Here is a 21,201-nt window from a genome sequence, read left to right as displayed (position 1 = left end):
GGCGTTGGTGCCCAGACGTAACCATTTCTGGGACTGCGGACAGCTCTGTCAGCTGTTTTGTATAGTTCCAAGAATAGAACTGTCTCTTCTTGGTTGGATTTAGGGGGCAGGGGGACACAACAAGGACGGGATATAACGTCACCACCCTCAGAGGAGAGAGGGTACCCTGAGCAATATGTGAGTTGAAAGCCCTTAGAACTGTGTGTTCCTCACATGGAAGCCAGAGGGGTGGTGGCGTCTGACTTTGGTGACGATTTTGACCAGCCCTCCTTGGAATGGGGGGTGTGGAGGTTGGCCACGAGTTGGAAGCTGGTCCCCATTTTATCCCACATGGGAACACCAACCACCAGGAAAACCAGGATAATCCAACCCGGTGTTTATTGTTGCACAAGCCTGTTTGCAGTCCCGAGGGGATCTTCTGGCCGGGGCGTGGGTAGCAAGCCGTGTGGCCACAGGGGTGCAGGGAAGATACAGGCTGTGACAACCCCCAGGCTCTTGTTCAGAGGATACACGGGCCAGAGGACTCCTCAGCCACACTCTGGGGAGAATGGGAATGGGGTTCGGGGATGGTGCTAATAATAATATCAATGGTGATACAAATAAGCAAGAGGATCCAGCTGGTTACAATATATAAAAGGCAGCATAAAAGTCGGTGCTTTCACTTTCCCATCAGCAAGATCTGAGTTCAAATCCTGTGTGACAAGGTGAGGTACCTGCTCTGTGTGAGGCTCACTGTGGTCTAGTGCCCACCTTGCTGGGTTGCTGTGAGGATGAAGGGGCCTGTGAGCGTCCATCATCTCTGAGCCTGGTGCTAATAGTTGGCACATTGGTGGGCAGCTCTCAAAGCCCATGAGGATCGGTAGGGCTGGAGGTAATCTCCTGGAACTGGTCCAGCCACCCCGGGGCAACTCCACCTTAGCAGGGACTATGGAGACAGCTGCCCTCCCCAAACTAAAAACTCCTTGTTTACAACCGCACCTGCTGGAGGCGGAAAAACTCATTCACTGCGAAGAGCTGGCAGCTATGAGGAGGCACTGAGCGAGGGGACTGCATGTTTGGAGAGATGCCTGAATGGTGTTGCTTAACCCAAAAGAACCTGATGTCAGCGGTGGCACTGTTCAGGCACTGTCTAGGTGGTGGTGGCAGGTGGCATTTCGGGGCTGTACCCTTGTCGCCTGAGATAACAGCACACTCCCAAATGCACTGTCTGGGGATAGGCGGTGGCCTTTCTCCGATGGGTCGGATGGGTCGCGAGAGCTACCCGGGGTGGAATCAGGAGAGAGTACGCAGATTTCTTGCCCTCAATTGGCGGAGGGAGTCTTTGGGGGCGGAGTCTGAAGACTGAGCTTCACCCCACGTCTTCCAGGTAGGAGCTTCCAGCGTTCCTCCACCTATGTACCCTCGTCTCTCCAGGCAGGCGCAAAGGCAGCGTTCTCCAGGGGCTTCCGGACAGTGATCTGGGGGCCCTGGGAAGCCTCCTGAGCTCAGGGCTGGGGCTGACCTCGCCCGAGAGGTCTCTGCCCTCGGTGCCGCGCGGGGTGGCGGGCGGTGCCGGCGAGAGGGGCCGCCCACCCGCCTGGGCACCTGGCGGTCAGACCAGGGAGACTTCGGCCTGGAAGCTGGAGGAGCGGCCCGCACCGGGGCTGACGCGGGTCAGCATGGAGACCTGCGTGCTGCACGTGGCCCCGTTGCTGCCTGCTGACGGGTGCTGGTATTTGGGGTCCCAACCCAAGACGCCCTGCAGGTGCCAGCGCCGCCACTTCCGCCGCAGCTCTGCCTGCACCTGGGAGAAGGGAGAGTGGTCAGGCCCGCCCCAAGGAAGCCTCCTGCCATGCTGACTGGGCTATACTCCATCTAGGATGCGGAGCCAGTCAGTCATATCCTCTTGAGGAGTCTAATGTGAGGGGCCAGATGCTGCTTTGGGCGCTGCAGAGATGGGACCTCCTTGGTGAAGCCAGGTCAAATCAAGCGATTGGAGTTGAGGGAGGTAGGAGCCAGAGAGGATCAGAGAATGCAGTCTAGGGAGGGAGGGGGATGCTGCTCGGGGTGGCTGTATGCTAGTCTCCTGATCCTTGCCTTCTAAATCACTTGAACTCATCCAAGTGGATTTTTTGCTTTGTAACCAGGCTCCACAGTGACTCAACCTTCTCTTGCTGCCTCCAACCATCCTCGCTCACACTGCACATAGCCACCCAACACAGCACTTCTCACACTCTTCTCTCACGAATCACATGAATCCCCGGAGATTTTCTTAAAAGCAGATTCAAAGTCAGCAAGTCCGGGGTCGTCCCAGAAATCAGCATTTTAAGCAAGGTCCTAGGTGCCATCACTGACGTACTAGTCGGAGGACCACCTTTGGCATAGCAAGGTTTGACCCTTCTCTGCTCTGCACATCAGGGTTTTTGGACCCTGGGGCTACAAGACTCTGTTCCCTGGCCCCCAAGGTCTGAGAGGGGCTTACCTCGCCATTCAGGAAGCAGTAGAGGATGGCCACCACGAAACCCTGGGGAGGAAGGGAGCAGGAGAAGTGAGGTAGACAGACTCGGAGAGCCCCAAGCCCTGCCCCACCTGTGTTCCCTTGGTTAATCAAAGGGCTAAACATAGAGTAGGTGCTTAATAGATACTTATTACAATGGAAAGACTGGCACCTAGGGGCAAGAGGCTAAGGCCCCAGGAGAATCCCCTCCCTTAAAGCCCAGAGAAGAATGCAGCCTTACGTCCACAGTTCCTACCTGGAAAGACCCCACGACGAGCTCAAAGACCATTTTCACTTCAGCCTTAAAGTTGTCGGGGAAGAAGGCGAACATGACGTAGTGCACGCCAAACAGGGGGATCAGCAGAAGGGTGGACTTGGCCAATCTCCTGGGGACAGGGGAGGGGCAGGAGTGGGCACGCATGTCCACACACGAGGGCACAGAAGACAGGGACACGGAGCGGGATGTGTGAGGATGGGCTGTGGGTTCTCACCAGCCCTACGTCCACAGGTTTCTGTTCCGTATCTGCAGTGCCTATATCCTCATGCCCCCTGGCCCTCCTCTCCTGAACAGGCTCATGAGAGAGAGAGCGTAACCCCTCTATTTCACTTCCTGGAGGAGAGCACAGAAAGGAAGGCCACTGCTGAAAAACCCGAGGATGATGATAATAGTGGTTATTTCAGGCTCCATGGCCACTAATAGGGACATTAAGCAACGGGACATCGTGGTTTCTCTTTCCCTGGTCTCAATTTCTCCAATCTGTATAATGGGGTGAGTGTATGTCAACATGGTCAAATAAGAGAAGTGGTTTTTCAGTCTCTACGTTGTGTCCAACTCTTTGGGATCCCATGGACTGCAGCACACCAGGCTTCCCTGTCCTTCACTATCTCCTGAAGTTTGCTCAAACTCATCTCCATTGAGTTGGTGATGCCATCCAACCACTGTAAACTCAGAAGTGCTTTGGGTGCTACGAAGTACAATGTCTTCATGAGAGCCCAATGTTTTACTGGAATTTGAGGGCCTTTGGGAAGAAGGCTTTGTCATTGCGTTGCTGAGCACATCTGTCCAAGGTCACTTGGGAGGATGGTGGGTGCTCAAGTTTATGCTTGGTCACCAGGGGTGACTTGGGGTCAACTAGCAAAGGCCTGTCTTTGGCTTTTGTGCTGTGTCCACTTCCCCAGGAGTTGCTACCTTTTCTGGGATCACACCCCTCCCCCCCACCTCTCCCTGACCAATACACGCAACCCCAGCATTCTCTGAAAGACCAGCTCTTCCTTTACCACCCTTGCGTGCTCAGCAGGGTTCACAGTCACTTGAAATGACTCGCCGCTTTCTGTGGAACAGGGCTCATCCTGGTTCAGGCCTCCCAGCCCCCTGACCTCATAGTTGGTCCAGGCAGCATGAACCCACAGTCCTCTGGCTGCGAGAGGTCTGAGGGGTGGATATGTCTCTGCCTTTATCTCTCCTGCCCTGGCAGTCAGTCCAGGGGAGCCTAGCCCTGAGCCTAAGGACCCACAGCAAACTGTGGGCAGAAGAGCTGGCCTGGCCCTACCCACTCCTTCCTGGACCTGGCTCCCCACCACACCAATATCCCCAGCCCTGCCCACCACTCTTTGGCTGCAAACCTATCCCACGCACCCGCGACTGACAGATGGAGGCTTCCTTTAAATTGAAGGCTTGTGGGGAGGTGGAGAGTGGGAGCTGACAGTCCCTCCACAGGGAGCTCCATCTTCCACTCCCCCCACCTCTTCTGCCTGCCGACAGCTGTTCAGTTTCCACCTCGCCCACGTGGACCTGGCGATGACCGGCTCGCTCTGCCTCAGATCCAAGCCCTTTTGAGCAGTTGTATGTTTGGGGGAAACAAGGCCCCGCAGGCAAAGTAGAGGAAGAGGGGGCACAGGCCTGCCATGCTAGCCCTCTGGCCCGCTGAGCCCCTGCAGGGCCTTCCTTTCTCAAACTGGAAGGGAAGCCCCGCCTCCACACCCGGCAGGAGGGAGAGCTGTCACACCAGGAACCCAAGTCGTCTTAGTCTCATCAGAGAGAATCGCAGGATTCCAGAATAGAATCCTAAATCCAGCAGCTCGTGACATTTTTTCTAGCCAGATTAGAACCACAGCACAGATTCCCCAGAGAGAAGCCGGGCCCAGGAGAACATTCTAGAATCCCAGGACTGAAAGGCCCTGGTGGCACGCCCCAGGTTTGCCTTGTCTGTGCGGTGCAGATAATCAATCTCCTGTTCCCATCTGTGGGTGTATAGACTGACTCACCTTCCCACAGCCACCCGCTTTGTGTTTCTCTAGTTCTGTCTTCCAGCCTAGTTGTTCTCATGAAACCTGCCGGTTCTCTCATCCCCACAAGCACAGGAATGCCCCTCACACCTTTCAAGCAAAGCTATGACCTCTGTCTCCACGGGCACTGTGCCCTCCCCCCACCATGAGGATGTGCTCCCAAACCTTTGAGGAGGAGGAGGGAGTATGGGTCAGTTTCCTCATCTGTGAAATGGGTACAATTTGGAGGAGACTTGGAGAAGGAAGTGGCAACCCACTACAGTATTCTTGCCTGGAGAATCCCATGGACAGAGGAGCCTGGCAGGCTACAGTCCATGGGGTCACAGAGAGTCAGACATGACTGAGCGACTAACACTTGGAGGAGACAATATGGATGGAATGAGATGGAGCCTGGAAACCCCACTGCACACGCCCGGCGTGTATCCTGCGGGTGCTGTTACTACTCTCAGGGGCTACTGAGTCCCAAATATGGCTGTCTCCTTGGTAGACCTGGGGCTTCTCCTAGGCATCCAGCTACCACATCCCATTTTTGTGCCAGGCATGAGTCAGGCCCTGGGTGCATGGTGTGAACAGGACACAGGTTATCCACTATCTTCTCGAGCTCCCTAGTTTAGCAGCAGATACACAGCAGGGCAGATCCCCTTCTAGGCAAGTCGTGAAGAGAAGTAGGCCTGGGACTCATGGGCCAGGTGAGTGTGGGGGTGGGGATGTGTGGACTGAGCCAGGCCATGGGGTGGAGCTGGGCAGAGCATGCTGGCTATTTGGTGACTTTGGAGGGGAGCTTCTAGGGAATGGGGAATGATCTAAGGACTGGAGCTGGGGATATTGGGAGGGCCAGGGCCCTGGGCCCGTACTCACGAGTACGGGCTACTGTCACTCTTCCCGACATCTGGGGGCCGCAGTTTCTGAACCAGGATTCCAATGATGCGAATGAACAGGATGAAATTCACCTGGTGGGTGGGGGTCCAAGGTTAGGTGGGAGAGGGGAGGCAGGGTGTCTAGTCCCCTGGACTGATGGCCTTTTCCCCCAGGGCCCAGTTACCTGTCTATTGTACCTTTTCCCAGCTCTTCCCTCTTCGGGAGAGTCGTCCAGGAACCCTCTTTCACACACTCAAGGGCTGGACCTCCCCATTTGCTTTCTCTACTCTAGAGGAAGAACTTCTGGGGAAAGAGTTGGGGACAGTCCTGCCTCAGGCATCGATCAGGAAGTCTAGATTTCAGTTCTGACCTAGACGTGAATGTCCAGTGGGGCCTTGGTCAATTGCCTACCCTCTCTGGGCCCAGTCTCCCCATCCCTAAGTGGTGGGAGGAGGCCTTACCAAGATGGAGGCGAGGATGGGGGCCTTTATGATCCACCACAGTGAGGAGTTGATTGTGTCCCAGCATCTGGGGCAGGGGACGGTGGGAGAGAATGAGGGAGCTTGTACTCAGCCCGAGAGAGTCAGTCCTCCTCCCACCGTCCCCAGCTCTGCCCCGGAGCCCTTTAAAAACCACTGGCCCCGAGGCTGTTACTCCCCAGCCCCTCCTGATCCCACCCAGGGGATCTGCCCTGAGTGTCGGGAGCCAGGAGGAGGGGGCCCGCTGGCAGCTCACCCATAATCCTCAAAGTGGATCCTGATGATGGTCCACACCAGGGTGAATGTGCTGGGCACCCCTGTCAGGACCGAAGGAGAGAGAAAGAGGAGAGGGCATGGGAGAAAGAGGGAGAGATCAGGAGGAAGGACCAAGGAGGGATAAGGAGAGAAAAGGGAGCGTTTCCAATGCGGTCACTCATAGTGGCATACATAGACAGTTCACTCTGCAGAGATACTCTGCTGAGGGGGCGAAGCTTTAAGGCTGAGGGACTGTGCCTGTCTACATAAAGGGGGAGTCTTTCTCTCCTTTTGGCAGAGGTGCTTTATAGATTAGCAGCATCCCTGTGTGTTTCGCGGGGTGAAGGGGAAGTAGAAGGATGTTCAGAGAGCCTGTCTGTCCCACAGGTCAGCCCGAGGGGCAGCTGGAGCCAGAGGGCGCCTGTTCAGGGGTCAGACAATTGGAGGACTTTTCTCGATCCTTGGCCGAGTGTCCTGCAGGCAGGACTTGCAGCCCAGCAAGACCTAAGGGTGCAGGCTGGGTTGGTACCCGCCCCTCTAAAGAACTCCCCGAGCTTTGTCCCCTTGTTCCCATCCTGGCAGCCCTCCCTGGTACCATACCCCAGCCGATGAATATGTACCCCCAGAAGTACTTCCGCTCGGAGAAGAAGGAGACGGCGAGCAGGGTGTGCAGGTAGAGGCCCTCCACCAGCAGCCAGAAGAAGTTGGCCATGACACAGTACTGGAACAAGACCACGGCCGCCTTGCAGCCCACCTGCAGGGGAGGAGCAGGGAGCGGGCTCACTGGAGCAAGCAGGGGTCCCTGCCTGCCCACATTTCTGTCAGGTGAAGAACTGCACTACAGCCAACTTCCCCCTTAGCTCTAATTTTAGACCATCAGATGCTTTGGAATAAGCTCACAATTTTAATTATCCACCCATGAATTTATTATCTATTTATCTTCCTATTATATATCTATTAACTCATCTACCCACCCAGTCATCCATCTACCCACCTATCCACTTATCCATATCCTTACCCACCTACCCCCAGCATCCACTGTCTAGTCACCCATCTTTCTACCTACCATCCATGCATCCACACATCATCTATCGGCAACCAGCATCTTCCATCTGCCAAGCCATCGACACACTCACCCAGCAATCTCTCCATTCATCTATTATCTACGTACCAGACATCCACTACAGACTCAGACCCCTGGGCATCTCTTCATCCATTCATTTATCTGCTTGTCCATCCCCCCACCAATATACCCCACCCCGCTACCCATCATCTATCCAATTTTTCTTAGTTCATCCTTCTATCCTTCCACCTACTCAAGTCATCCACACATTATTTACTCAGCCATCCAGCTACCAATCCATCCACTTACCACCTCTGCTACTCAATCACCTTATTCCAATTACTATGGAAAGTAGCTGGAAGAGGTATAAGGGAGAATTCTTGCTTTTATTAGCAAGAGTCCCTTGAGCGTGTAGGGAGAGGAGCTGTGGACTGTCTCAGGAGCCTCAGGGCCAGGGGAGGGAGGGGAGACAGACTGCCTGTAGCAGGGGGTGCTGTGAGCTGTAAAGCAAATGGGGGCGGTGAGATGGAATTGTTGGGGAAAGATAGGGACAGAGAAGAGGAAGAGAAGGAGGATGAAGAAATTAGGAAAAAGAGGAGATGGGAGGGGTGCTCATTCCTTTTGGGGGCTGAAGAAGATAGGTGAAGAATGGGTTCCCTAGACAGGTGGGTGAGGACGAGGGAGAAGTCAGGGACACCCCTGGGGAGGGCAATCAGGGGCTCTGGGAGGCCCAGCTGGCATGATCAGAAGGTCTTCTGGACCCTCTGTCCTCTCCCAGAAACAATCTTCCATTTCAAAGTGAGCCCAGATACATGTAAGCCAGAGCTTAGAGACACCGTCCTCCAGATGTCTTCTGTTTTCACTCCTCCCTGTACCGACCTCAGGTTCCCACCATTCTCTCCTGTGCCCTTGGCTTTGAAGCGTCCTCAGAGAGCAGACTTCACTCCTCTCCTGGCTGGAAAGTCCTGCCTCAGGTCCCTCCTGCTATAGGTAGTCTGTTTCCCCTGCCCTCCCCCATTTGCTTGACAGCAAGAATAACTCAGATCTTTAACAGGACAACTATCTGTGCTGCTTCTTGCCTTAGAAAAGCTTCACAGAGCTGCTAATGAATAGGGAAGCCACAGTTATTCTCAGCAAGTGTGCTGGAGGCTGCAGGCTGCTCCCTAGGCTCTGGGGCTCATGTCCCACGGGTCTGAGCCCAGCTCCTAGGCAGGGTCATCTGAGGCACTCTGGGAATGGCCAGGGGGTTCCTCTTGGTGTTCCCTCCCCCTGAGACACTGAGATTCTACCATCACTCTCTGCAGAGATTCACTTTCAATCTCACTCTTTGGGGAGAAGGTACTGCTGACCCCTGAAGTAACACACTACCTCTGAGGTCACTCATGAGGCAGTGAGTCACTGACCACAAGGGGTAGACGGGAGCCAGGACTGGTCTCAAGCTCTCTGTCTCTGCTCAGGGCTGCAGGGCACTCAGGGAGGCGCTCAGAATCACCTGGAGATGGACTCCTTAGTGATGGGCAATGACTTCTTTAAATGCTCTCAATCTCCCTTCCCTAGGCAGGTCCAGAGTGACTGACGGCAGGGGAAGAAACAAAGAAAAGCAGGGCAGTGTGGGGTGGGACTGGCTCCAGGTGGCCATGGGGGGAGGAGAAAGGGGGGCACAGTGAGCAGAGCCCTGGGGATGCAGATGGCAGGGAGGAGCGTTGGAAGGAAGCTCAAATGTCCTTGCATGATGGGGAAACTGAGGCAGGGAGTTCCCTAAGGTCTCACCATGGGAAGTTAGCAGCAGAGGCGGGAAGGGGGTTATGGGCTGTGGCACCGAGTGTCCCCTTTCCCACCTAGGAGAGGTGTTTCTCATTGGCAGGAGGAGGTGTGTGAACCCCCAGATAGCCAAGCACCCCTGCCTGCTGTGGGAGGGAGGGTCAGACAGGAGTTTGGCCGTCTTTGGAGAGAGAGAAAAAGAGAGAGGGAGAGAGAGGGGAAGGAGAAGACGGGAGGGAGGAGAGAGAGAAGAGGAGAGAGGGCAGAGGGCGGCAGGCCTGGACGGGTCCTCACCGAGCCCTTGGAGCAATGGTCCGTCTCCCCACTGCTGAAGAGGGCCAAGTCTTTGGTGAAGACGGCGGCGGCCCTCAGGATGAAGGATATGAAGAGGTTCATGTGGATGTAGTTCCGTGTGCAGCGGAGCTTCCTGTGGGAGGCGGCCAGATCCGGGAGGCCAAAGAGGGCCTCAGACCCCCACCCCATCCAACACATCCAGCTGAGAGAGGCGAGGACTCGAAGCCTCTGAATGCGGACCCTACCCTCAAGGGGGACCCTGTCCCCCGGCATCCTATCCACATGTGCAGCCTGGCTTGCCATACCTCCTTCCAGGGCACAAGCCCCTGGTGACCTATCCCCCGGTGACCGGCACCCTCTGAGGGGCAAGGCTGACGCAGGGGAACACTCTGAGTGGCCTGCTGTCTCGGGGGGCGGGTGCTGGCCTGGCAGGGGAGCTGGGGCAGGACTGACTGGGGGCTGACCGTGGAGCGAGGAACAGCATGCCTGGGTGCGGGGTGGCCTGGCCAGTGCTCTGAGGCCTGTGGCTCGGGCTGGTCCTCACCTGAACAGGCTCAGGATGGCCGTGGCGACCAGGAGAGTGGCGAGGGACAGGCTGTAGCCGACGGTGTAGCCGGTCTTCACGGAGCTGTAGAACACTGTCTGCTGCTGCTGGGGGGAGGGCCGTGAGGAGCTTGGGTGGGGTGAGGGGTGCTCACCTAGGGGCGGGGTGCCCTGTATATCCTGCCTCCCTCCCCTGCCCTGGCAGACGAGGAGGCTGAGGCCTGGGGCTCCCAGTCCCCAGACCCCCTGACTCCCTGGTTTCCACAGACGAGTCAGGGCTGCTTCCCAGGGTGGGGGTGGGGATTGATCTCAACTCTGCTCTGCTCCCTCACAGGAGAAATGTCAGTGGAGGGAGGAGCAAAAATGCCACACGTTCCACTGGCCCACCCATTCATCCTTCAGTCACGTGTCCAGCAGAACTTCTGGGCCAACTCTGGGCTTGGTATCCTCGGGCATAAGACTGCTCACCCTTCAGACCCTCACACGAAGCCCTCCGTCCCCAATGAAGACAATGGTAAAGAAGACACTGTTGCTGTTTAGTCACTAAGTCTTTTCTGACTCTTTGTGACCCCATGGACTGTAGCCCTCCAGGCTCCTCTGTCCATGGGATTTCCCAGGCAAGAGTACTGGAGTGGGTTGCCATTTCCTTCTCCAGGGGATCCTCCCGACCCAGGGATCAAACCCAAGTCTCCTTCACTGACAGGCAGATTCTTTACCACTGAGCCTCCAGGGAAGCCCAAAGAAGACACTAGGGGTGGGCAGTGTCACAAATGTGTGATTTGTCGGGGCTGGGGTTAGCAGGAGGAGGGCATTCTGGCCTTTCTGGGGAGGTGGGACAAAGCTGGATGCTGAGGGCTTCCTGCTGCCCCCTCCCCTAGGATGCACACACAAAGCCACGGTCACTTCCTTCCTCCCCACTTCCCACTCCCTGCTGGAATAGAGGCCAGTGGTTAGAAAGGATTTAGTGGATTTAGATCCTGCCTGAGGATCTGGTGGGCTTTGAAGGCCTCTGAGAAAATTGCTGCCCTCTTGGGAGGAGTAAAAGTCCCTATCTGTGAAGGGCATCGGGAGTGGGACAGAAGTCATCTCAGACAGCCAGACTGTGTTCACACATCAAAGCTGTGAGGGGCTCCTAGCTCGGGACTTCAGTCATATTCCAGCCTCCTCATCAGTATCTCTCCCTGGCTTCTGGCTCCACATCCTTAGATAGACCACTGACGGTCTGCTCCAGGGCAGCTCCCTGCCCTGGCACTGAGGACAATGGCCCTGGCCCTGTCTCTGACTGGCTGCTGGGTATCTGAGGCCAGTTCCTTCCAGGATCCGTACCTCGGTTTCCCCTCTGTGTGAGACAGAGGGAGGGGTTCTGTAGGCCCTGCCATGTCCAGGGCTGGAGCAAGGTTCTTGTGAGGGAATGGGGTGGGCTGGCCTCAGGGTGATGCTTCAGCTTTGCTGCTGTGTGTCATCCTCCTGGACCCTTCAGGGGAGCCAGGGGAATGTGTACCTGGAGAGGGAGGAAGCTTGGGGAGGGCAGATGCCAGGAGTCCTGGCTCCTACACAGAGGGCAACCATGCCCCTTGGTGGCAGAGAGTGGAAGGAGGCAGCAGGCCCGGGCACTCGTGTGTGTGTGTGTGTGTGTGTGTGTGTGTGTGTGTGTGTGTGTGGTGCATGGAGGCCCACCTCATCCACACTCGATGAATTGTCATCCAAGCCACAGGCAACGGGGTAGGGGCCAGGCTCCAGGGGCGTCCAGCCCGCTTCAGTGCAGCTGCGGCTCACGTTGCGGCCTGGGTGGAGGGTGGGGCGGAGAGGAGAGAGGTTGAGGTGGGAGCTGGCAGGTTGGAGGAGCAGGCATGGAGGCTGTCTATCTGTGGGCTCAGCCCTACTCTTACCACCCGCTGCAGCATCAGGTTCCAGCTGTGCTGACCTAGATGCCCAGGACATCATGGGGCAGCCTGGGGCAGGGAGAAGCCCCTCCAGGGCCACCAGCGGACCCTCCCACACAGATGACAGGGCAGACATTCCCGCCCCTTGCTGTGTATAAACCTGACCTCAGGGCGATTTAAACCCTGATCCTCATCACAGGCAGCCTGGATCCTTGGCACAGACTGACCCCTGACCCTTGGCATGAGCTGAATGCTGACCCCTGTCACAGGGCCATGGATGCTACTGTGTCGTTTGGTTTCTTGGTCCCGTGTGTACAGACAGCAGCCTTCTGGCTGGGGTAAGGGGCCCAGGCCTGCCCAGTTGTCCTGCGTCAGTCTGCCTGGGCCTATGGGTCTGGGTTTCCTCCCACACCCTGGGGCCAGGGTTCAGATGTGCTGCTGGGGAGGGACCAGAGTAAGGCAGGAGGTGGGTGAGAGCTGGAGGACATCTTGTAAAGGCACAGATGTGAAGTCCTGACACATGGAGAAGTGGGAGTTCCTGGCAGGAGCACCTGCCCAGGCAGAAGCAAGCATGAGAAGAATTGAGCCGCACAGGATTGCAGAATCTTGGGGCGGAAGCGCTGAGGCTGGGTTCCAGGGCAGTGCACTGTCCTCTGTCCCTGGAGGCCCGGTGCTGCAGCCAGGGGACAGGACCATTAATGGGCCATGTGAGGCGAGGGGTACCCCCTAGGGTCCCCCTCTTCAGGGCAGGGAGGGGCTGGATAGGAAACGAGCGAGACAAAGAGGAGCCCCCTCGCCTCTATCCCAGGACTCCTTACAGAGACACCGAGTCCAGGAGAGAGCCCGAGAGCCTGCCTGCCAGGCTTGTTGTGGGGAAGGGAGGGAGAAGGAGGAGGGAGACGAGGAGGAGGAGGGAGAAAGGAGAGGCAGAGAGGATGAGAGGAGAGAGAACAGGTAGGAGGAGGAGGTAAGGAGTTGAGTAAGAAGGTGGGAGGAGAAAAGATTAGGGAAAGAGATGAAGCGAGCTGATGAGGAGGAACTGAGAAAGAAGATGGCTCCTGACATCCTTGCCCTCTAGCTGCTTCCTCACCTGAACCACCACCGTCAGCACCACCGTCAACATCATCGCCATCACCATCATCACAACGGATGTTCTGAGAACTTTCCCCAGGTATACTGGATAGAGCACTTTAGGCACATTATCTTTCTGGAGCCCCTCAATTATCACAGTTGGGAAGACCAAGAGGCTGGTCACTTTTCCAAAACCACATAGGAGATACAGGGTAGAGCAGGTGTGGTCCCCACAGTCTTCCCAGGTAACTTTGACCCTCATCTGCACTGAGGACTTAGTTCAGGTGTCCAGGTGCAGAGCTGTAGGAGGCGGGAGGCGTCAAGCTTTCCTGAGCTCGGGGAGGGTCACTGCACATGTCTAATGTTTCGAAACTTTGCTGTGTGCTCAGAGCATCCCAGGTAACTCCCTATTCACTATTTCCGTGAATCCTCCTGGCTGCCATTTGAAGGAGGTGCTTGTCACCCTACTTTCTGGATAGGGAACTGAGAGATGGCTAGGGGTGGGGGGATCTCCAGGAAGGAGCGGTCGGCTGGGCCTCTTTCCACTGTGAGGTTCCTTCCTGCCACTGCGGCAGAAAGGACTTTGCAGAGGAAGGGGCACTGGGCTAGGCCAGTTTCCTGGCTTACACTTTTTTCATCTAGTTGCCCAGGAAAACACACCCTCTTTCCCCTACAGATTCAGCCCCTAACCCAGTCTCCTATTCCTCACCATCATTTTCAGAGGCTAAGGCCACCAAGGATAGCTGTGCAGATTGCTCACTGCACAAGGGCATCTGGCTGATGGACACGGAGGGGTAAAGTGTACTTCCTATTCAGCTTGTCACAAGGTGGGCTCAGTGAGCAGTTGACTCCACCTGAGGAAGAGCTGCCTTCTCTCATCAGCCTGAGGGCTCGGTGGGGGCCCCAGTGAGGCTGGTGGCCTCCGCGTTAGCCAGATGGTGGGCTAGAGTTCCGGTTCTCAAGTGAAGGAGCTGCCTTCTCAATTCCAGCAGGGACAGAAGGAGGAGCCTCAGGAGGGTTGCAATTAGCATAGTGTCAGAGTGGAATGCAATTAGCAGGCGCTTCCAGGGATCTGAAGGAAGGCTGGTTGCCAGGCTCTGCTGAAGGGAGCATGATGAGAGCTGCCCCAGGGAGCTCAGTTCCTACTTGCCCAGGTGCTGGGTGCCCCTGGAAGAGGGCTGGGCTAGGTGGGTGCTGACCTGGACTGTGACATGCCTGTGGCTGAGGCATGTCACAGAGGCCACCCTCAAGGACAGCACCCAGATCTGCTTGACCGCTGAGTATGCATCCCTGAGCACTGGGGAGCAAAACACGACTGCCTCACAGAGACCATTAGATCCCCCTCCCATTCTCACTTTACAAATAGGGAAATAGGCCCAGAGGGGGAAAGGTCACCTGGAGAGAGAGACTTTTTTGCTCATCCTCTCAATTCTTATCTAGGTCCTGTCCATCACCACCCCTTCCCACCCCAGCCCTGCTCCTCCTGTCCTCCCCCAGCTCATCAAACCCATACCTGAGTGGGGCACGCTTGACCTCTCCCTCCCTCTTTCCCCACCTTCCTGCTTCCCTCCCCTGACTCGCCCTCCACCCAGGTCCAAACCATCATCATCTCTCCTCTGCCCTGGGGTTGGGTTTTCCCATTTGTACTCCCAGAATCCTCTCTTCTCACAGAAACCAGTTATCAGTTAAAAATCCCCACCTGGACTGTGTTCATCTCCTGCGTAACCTCCGTCATGGCTTCTGAGTGAACTCAGGAGAGCCCACGTCCTGTTAGTCCTCCAGGCCTCTGCCCGCCTGCTCCCTGTTCCCTCCTCCCTCTCCCGAGCTCTCGTGGCCTCCACTGAGTTTCCTCAGGGCTCATACCACAGGCTGTGGATCCTCTCAGCGACCCCCCGGCCAGGATCTTTGAGACTCTTTCCCAGCCCAGGTCTTCAGACAGTAGTCCCAGTATCATCTCCTTGTGGAGGCCACCAGGACAGCTGCCTTAGGTTGCTTCTGCCTCTTCTCTCTCCCAGCACTGCTTACTACTTATATTTGCATATGTTTTCTTGCTAAATGTCTCTCCAACTAGAACATGAGCTCCCTGAACACAGAGCATTTTATCCTTCTGACCCATGCTGCGTTTGTCCAGCCCAGTGCCAGTCAAGCTAGTAGGTGTTTAATAAACATTCTCTGAATGAAAGCATGACTGACTATGTGCCCTAAGCCCCTTTAATTATTCAGTAGCAAGACGGCCCATTTCCTGAAGAGGTTCCCCCTTTTCTTTTCTGCCTTATATGTGCACCTTTTCTTTTTCTTTTTTATTTTTTTTATTTTTATTTTTTATATGCGCACCTTTTCTTTTCTGCCTTATATGCGCACATTCACTTAAGCAGGACCTGACAAGTTGTGTAAGAAAGGCCAGTTTTGCAGAGTCTGAAAGGTCATTGCCTCCAGGTAATGAAAGAATGAACCAAGACCAGCCCCCTAAAATGGGAACATGGGAGCCATAACTGTCTATCAGTTATCAATCGCTAAACAAATATTTAGTGAGCCCTTCCCACATGCTTATCTTTCTGGGAAGAGCTAATCAGATCCCATGAGCCCTTCAGAGAACTAATAGTGCAGCCTCTTCCAGGAAGGCCCCCCACACCCCGACTGCTCTAGCCCCTTGAGCACCCCCTTTGCCTTCTCACTTCCTTGAGAGGTGATTCCTCATTCCAGCCACCTCTACTCCTGCCACCCAGCTCCCGCCCTTCAACCTGAGGTTCTTACCTTGAATGGGGGAGAAGAGCTTAAAGATGAGGGGACAGGCCAAGACAACCACCTGGCCCCTAGGGGTGGCTGGCCAGCAGGTGAGGTTGTCCCACATCTTGCCGCAGCCTGTGGGGTGAAGGCAGAGGACACACGGGTCAGCGTAGTCACCAGGGGCCTCCAGCCTTGGTCCTGAGCCCACAGGCACCCACTCTTTTCCTCCTTGTCTAGGCTCCCACCTTGAGGAGAGGGGAGACAGGGAGGGAGGGGAAGGAAGCATAACTATAAGTCCACGGTTTTTGGTGAGAGACAGAGCTCCCCTTGTGTGTTTCGAACAGTGGAGGGGGTTTGTTCGTTGCAGAGATTGTGAGGAAGAGCTTCCCCAGCATTTGACGCACAGGCGACAGGGATACCAGGCCAGCATTTTGCGCAGTCCTGCACAACGGTGAGTTGTGTAGCATCTGGGACTCTCAAACGAGTTGCTGGGCGTTTGCACAGACGAAAACATTTTGTAATGACAAGAGGCTAGACTCTTACTCCATCTTACAGATAAACACAAGGCGCTTATTGTACGGGTTTGACAGTACAAGTTTTCCAGGAAAGAAGCAGCCAAGTAAAGAGAGAGAAGGCTGGGCTTTGCTGTGCTCTGAACTTTACTAAGAGTTGTTCAGTGTTTTGGAAAATCACGTTACTTATGGCAATGCTGCCCATGAACCTGGGTCAGTGATGCAACCAGCATATATATCAATCTATATTTAAAGCTCTCACATCCCCAGAATTTATATTTATAGGTACAACCTTTAGACTCTGTCTTCTTATCTTTTGGTGTGATTGTGCTGGAATGTGTACACAGTATTTTATTATACATGTCTTTATTCTATTTTTGTTTTACGTTATAATTAGGACATCATTAAAAAAAAAAAAGGTGCATGTCCTAAGTTTCATTTTAGAATAGTAAAGGAGGCAGTAGAAAACAGTTGTTATAAAAAGGAGCTGTTGTGTACGATAGGGTGATGAATATACTGGGGTTTATCTAGTTCTTGAGGAGCCTTCATAAAACTCATAAAACAACACCAAATTACCATATGGACTGTAGCCCACCAGGCTCCTCTATCCATGGGATTCTCCAGGCAAGAATACTGGCTGGAGTGGATAGCCCTTCCCTTCTCCACGGGATCTTCCCGACTCAGGGATCAAAGCCAGGGCTCCTGCATTGCAGGCGTATTACTTACCATCTGAGCCACCAGAGAAGCTCACCATAAAACAAATGCCTCCAACCCAATAAAATTGCAAACCGTGACAGGGGCTGGTGATTAGGGAGTGAATTCGGATAAAACCCTGTATCACAGGCTGTGTTCTCCACTGCGCACCTGTTCACCTCGGCTGGTGAAGCCTGCACAGTGGGGTCTCTAGGGGTCCACTTGAATAGGCAGATGCCAGTGCTGTGGTCTTGCCTGTTCAGGGCCTGGGTGCCCCTGAGGAACAAGGACTCCTCTGGATGCCCTCCCCCGAGGGAGGTTTAATTGTCTCTTTGCAACACTGCCAGTCCCATAGATTTACTCAGGAAACCCAACCCCTGAGCCAAAGTCAACGCCAGCTGGGCCAAACCCAGCCCAGCCCAGGTCCGAAGGTTCATGAGTTCCCAAGAACGGGGCCTGGGAAGAGGAGGCGGAAGGACATCCCCACTCGGGGAAGAGCCTTGAGCCTCTGGATACTAAGGTGGGCCACCAGTGGGGAGGGGAGGGGTACCTTCTGGGGCTGCGGGAGCCAGGGGGCACCTGCAGCTGAAGGCTGAGAACACCTGGACCTCAGGAGCCTGGCCAGAGAGCATAGGCTCCCTGCCTCGGGGACCCCATCTGCTACCACCCGTCCTATCCCGAGTGGCCTCACTAGGGCTCCCGTCTCTCTTCCATCCCTGTGCCCACATCTCTGGAGGCCATGTAGCTGCCAGCCAAATCTTGCTAGATGCTGTTAATGGTATCATCAGCAAACACTTATGCAGCCTTTATATGTGGGAGACATTGTTCTACCCTCTTTACGCTAAGAACTTATCTAACCCTCCCATTCTACAGACAAGCAGCTGAGGGACAGAGCCATTGCACAGCTAGCTCCAGGTCTCCGGCAAACTGCCTGCCCTCTGCCTGGTCTGAAGGCCTCGAGACCCTCTCTCTGGGAGCTCTGCTTGGCTGGTCTGTGGACAGCCCTAACAATGCTGGGCATGCCCTGGTTTGCAGGCCAGCTATTGTGTCTGGGTTCTTGCCAGGCTTCGGGCTCTCTAGATTTCCAGTGGCCACCCGGATCAGGAGTGGATTCAGAACTGGGTGTCCTGAGCTCAACTTCACCAGAAGCGGCACAGAAAGGAGGGAGCCTGGGCCCTGTGCCCCCGGGGCGGCCACACTTGGCCTCAAGGGATCTCAGTACCACCGGGGCTGGGCTGTGAACTGCTGGGGCACAGGCTGGTGGACAGGGTGGGGCTGGGGGGAGCCAAGGAAGAGGGGCCGGTACCTAGTCAGAGAGGCTTACTGCAGGGTCGGGAAGCTGAGAGGGGTTGACAGCCAAGAAAATGCTGGGCATCGGGAGCACCTGTGGTTGTGAGCTGGGTCCGGGAGTACTCTGTGTGTGTCTGCCCCAGGGAGGCCACACAGGTCCCACCGCACATGTCACCAGGCCCACAGAGACCCAGGGCCCAGGCTGGCTATGCGTGCCCACAGTGGGGCTGCAACCTCAATGGGAAAGAAAGCTCAGCCTGGGTGGGGGATGGCAAGGCAGGGTGGGGGCCTCTGCTGTGTCATTTTATAGATGTGTGTGCACAGACACACACACTGACAAGCATTCCCTGGCACATAGAATCACAGACACACATGTAAACATGCATACAGGTAGGCTTACTTGAACATGGAAGAACCAGACATAAGCAAACAGAGGCACAGAGAGACACACACAACTCATGGACACACATGTGTAGACACGACTGAGCATACCACAGACATTCACACACACACACAGCACACACCAGGCAGACATATCCAGGCAGGTCCCGGCTTACACAGACATATGCCTCAAACATACAAAGACACTCAGAGTCAAACACAGGCTCCAGAGGCACAGATGCCCTAGACAGACATGGGCCAGGAGTGCACAGCCAGATGTGCACATACACACAGAGTCCTGTACAAGATCATGGGCAGACTCACCGCCCACAGACCCTTCATGGCCTCCTCTGCATCTCAGGCCTACTGCCTGGTGACAGAGTGTTGGCTTCCTACAGGCACCTTGCGCCAGCAATGACCTCATTCGGATCACAAGGGTGGCCTGCCCTCAGGGCCTGGGAGGTGCTCTAGTGGGGCCTAGAGTCTGGTGTCTGGGCCTCTCCGGGCTGCCCATGATCCTGGATCTCACTGTTGAGACTTTCCAAGGCTGTGTGCAGCCTGGTCTTGACTTCCTGCTGCAGAGGCAGGGGCGGAGGGGCGTACAAAGTGTAGGCAGGTCTGGCTGACCCTCCCCCAGGCCATAGTTTCAGGGGCCTGGGAGACAGAGGGCCATCCTTCCTTGAGAGCTGGGAGAGGCAAAGGCCATCTGTGATGCTGCACACACTCAGTGCTGCAGGAGGTGGGAATCAGAGCCCAGAAGGAGGGACTTAGGCTGGAGTTCATGACTGTCAGCCTCAGTGAGATGGGGGGACAGGGGAGCCAGGAGGAACAAATGCTCCCTGCTCTTGAGCCAGGCTGCTATGTAGCTGTAATCCCAGCTTCAGGGAGGTGACCTCTGGGAGAGAGGCCCAGAGCTGGCCCAGGCACCCCACTGCTTCAGCCCTTCCCCCTCCCAGAGAGGCATGAACTCTACACCCACTCCCCACCCGCCAAAGGCAGTCGGCCTTGGCACCTTCTGACTTCCCAGACTCTCTGCTTCTCCACATCCTGCCCTCCCTTGTGAGTCTGGCTCCAGCAACAGCTCTTAAAGGAAGCCCTCTATTTCCTTCCATTCTCACCCAACAGTTGCTGAGCCAAACGTGGGGAGCACAAGATTGGGGAGTGAAGATCAGAGGGTGATACCAGGTGATCCGATGGCCCTGTCGCCAGGCAGCCTCGACCTGAGGGTGGAGCAGGGCTCACAGTGAGAGGGAGGTGGGCTATGTGGAGGGAGGAGGGTTCTCTCTTGCCACCAGGGGCCTCACCTGCTGTTTCATTCTCCAGCTGCGCCTCCTCCAGGCACTGCTCGTGCTGTACCGCGATCATCCGCAGATAGTCACACTCTTCCTGCTGCAGCCCCATCGCCCAGCCGCCCTGGGGGAGCGAGACAGGGAGGGGGACCCATCAGCCTCATTCATCCACAGCCTACCTGTCCGTCCGGGGCTCCAGGAGCACGGGGCTAAGCAAGGCCCAGTCACCGGACTGATCCAAGTTCCAGACTGAACCCCAGCCCCAGTCCGAACTCGACCTTAGACTGAAGTCTGACCTTGACCTAGATCTGACCCCAAACTCTTATCCAGTGTCCCCCGCAAAGCCCTCTGCTGTGAGGGCCCTGTCATGGCTTCCTGCTGGTTCCAGCAGTACTGTGGCTGTAATAACACCGTCTCTGTGGGTGGCACAACTCTGGACAGAGGTCAGAGGGCCTCTCCTTGGAGCCCAGAGCTGGCCCACTGGATCCTCCAGCGTAGGCTGGGAGCCCTGGGTCCCTGTTTCAGTCTCTGTGGATGAGTGGGGCCTGGCAGGTGCTACTTTGTTTTGAGTTGGACCCTGGCTTCTGGTTCTCGGAGCCAGGTCTGGGAGGAGTCCAGGAGTCTGGCTCCATCTTTCATCCTCTGTCCCCATTCCTGGAGCCTGTGCTTCTTCCCCTGGGTCACCAGTCTGGGAAGGGAATGCTGGTCCTCCTTGACCAGACCCTTCACCCTGCTTCTTAGCCTCTGAATAATTCAAGCTCTAGCAGATCTAGTGAGGGTGAGGGAAGTCTCAAGAAGTAAGAGAGGACCCTCTAGAATGGCTCATGATCCAACCAGGCCTCCTCTCGCAGGGGTCACTGAGAAGCCCAGGCTTTTCCCCTCCCTCCGCTGTGCCCTGGCCAGGGATTAAGGGTAAAACTTGTGTGCCAGGGAGATATTGGCATTGGGGCGGACATGTGAGTAGGGATGACAGCTGCCCAAGTATAGCCGGAAAAAACAGGTCTTGGGAGTCAGGTCTTGTGGAGAAAGGTGTGGTAAAGGCCTCAGTAAAGGAACCACTGGGCTGGTGGCAGTTTCTGCCAGTCTCTTTGGCATTAGGGAAGTGGCTACCACCCCACTTCCTCATCTCTGCCCAGGGAGAAGAATGTCACAGTCCCCAACAGGGCTGTGGGGAGAGTCCCGCAAGATTGCTCCAGAATCAGAATTTCTTAGTGTCTCTTCCAGCTTGTCCCCCTCACCCTGGGACAAGGTCTTGGCCCTCAGTTTCCCTATGGGCCAAATGGACTTTGGCCCCCTCCCCTGATGACTGTAAGGTTTCTTGCAATAGGGTTTTGGGGAGA

General features: G+C 55.7%; 1 protein-coding gene across 2 annotated transcripts in view; it reads right to left on the bottom strand.

The window, feature by feature from the left end:
* Window positions 1-361: 361 nt before the first annotated feature.
* Window positions 362-21,201, bottom strand: part of VIPR1 (vasoactive intestinal peptide receptor 1) — a 31,400-nt gene continuing 10,560 nt past the window's right edge. The window contains exons 2-13 of one of the 2 annotated variants that reach the window (XM_069562584.1): window positions 19,877-19,985; window positions 15,724-15,831; window positions 11,693-11,799; window positions 10,017-10,123; window positions 9,473-9,605; window positions 6,955-7,108; window positions 6,356-6,416; window positions 6,082-6,148; window positions 5,621-5,712; window positions 2,733-2,862; window positions 2,462-2,503; window positions 362-1,783 (exon numbers count right to left, since the gene is read on the bottom strand). In XM_069562584.1, the coding sequence (XP_069418685.1) occupies window positions 1,592-1,783; window positions 2,462-2,503; window positions 2,733-2,862; window positions 5,621-5,712; window positions 6,082-6,148; window positions 6,356-6,416; window positions 6,955-7,108; window positions 9,473-9,605; window positions 10,017-10,123; window positions 11,693-11,799; window positions 15,724-15,831; window positions 19,877-19,985 (1,302 nt within the window). In that variant the 3' untranslated portion in view covers window positions 362-1,591. The remainder of the gene's footprint in view (window positions 1,784-2,461; window positions 2,504-2,732; window positions 2,863-5,620; window positions 5,713-6,081; window positions 6,149-6,355; window positions 6,417-6,954; window positions 7,109-9,472; window positions 9,606-10,016; window positions 10,124-11,692; window positions 11,800-15,723; window positions 15,832-19,876; window positions 19,986-21,201) is intronic. The other variant, XM_069562585.1, reaches the window with a different exon arrangement.

The sequence above is a fragment of the Ovis canadensis genome, chromosome 19 (genome assembly GCF_042477335.2).
Source record: "Ovis canadensis isolate MfBH-ARS-UI-01 breed Bighorn chromosome 19, ARS-UI_OviCan_v2, whole genome shotgun sequence".
Taxonomy (NCBI): Eukaryota; Metazoa; Chordata; class Mammalia; order Artiodactyla; family Bovidae; genus Ovis; species Ovis canadensis.
This window is presented reverse-complemented; position numbering and strand designations above follow the sequence as displayed.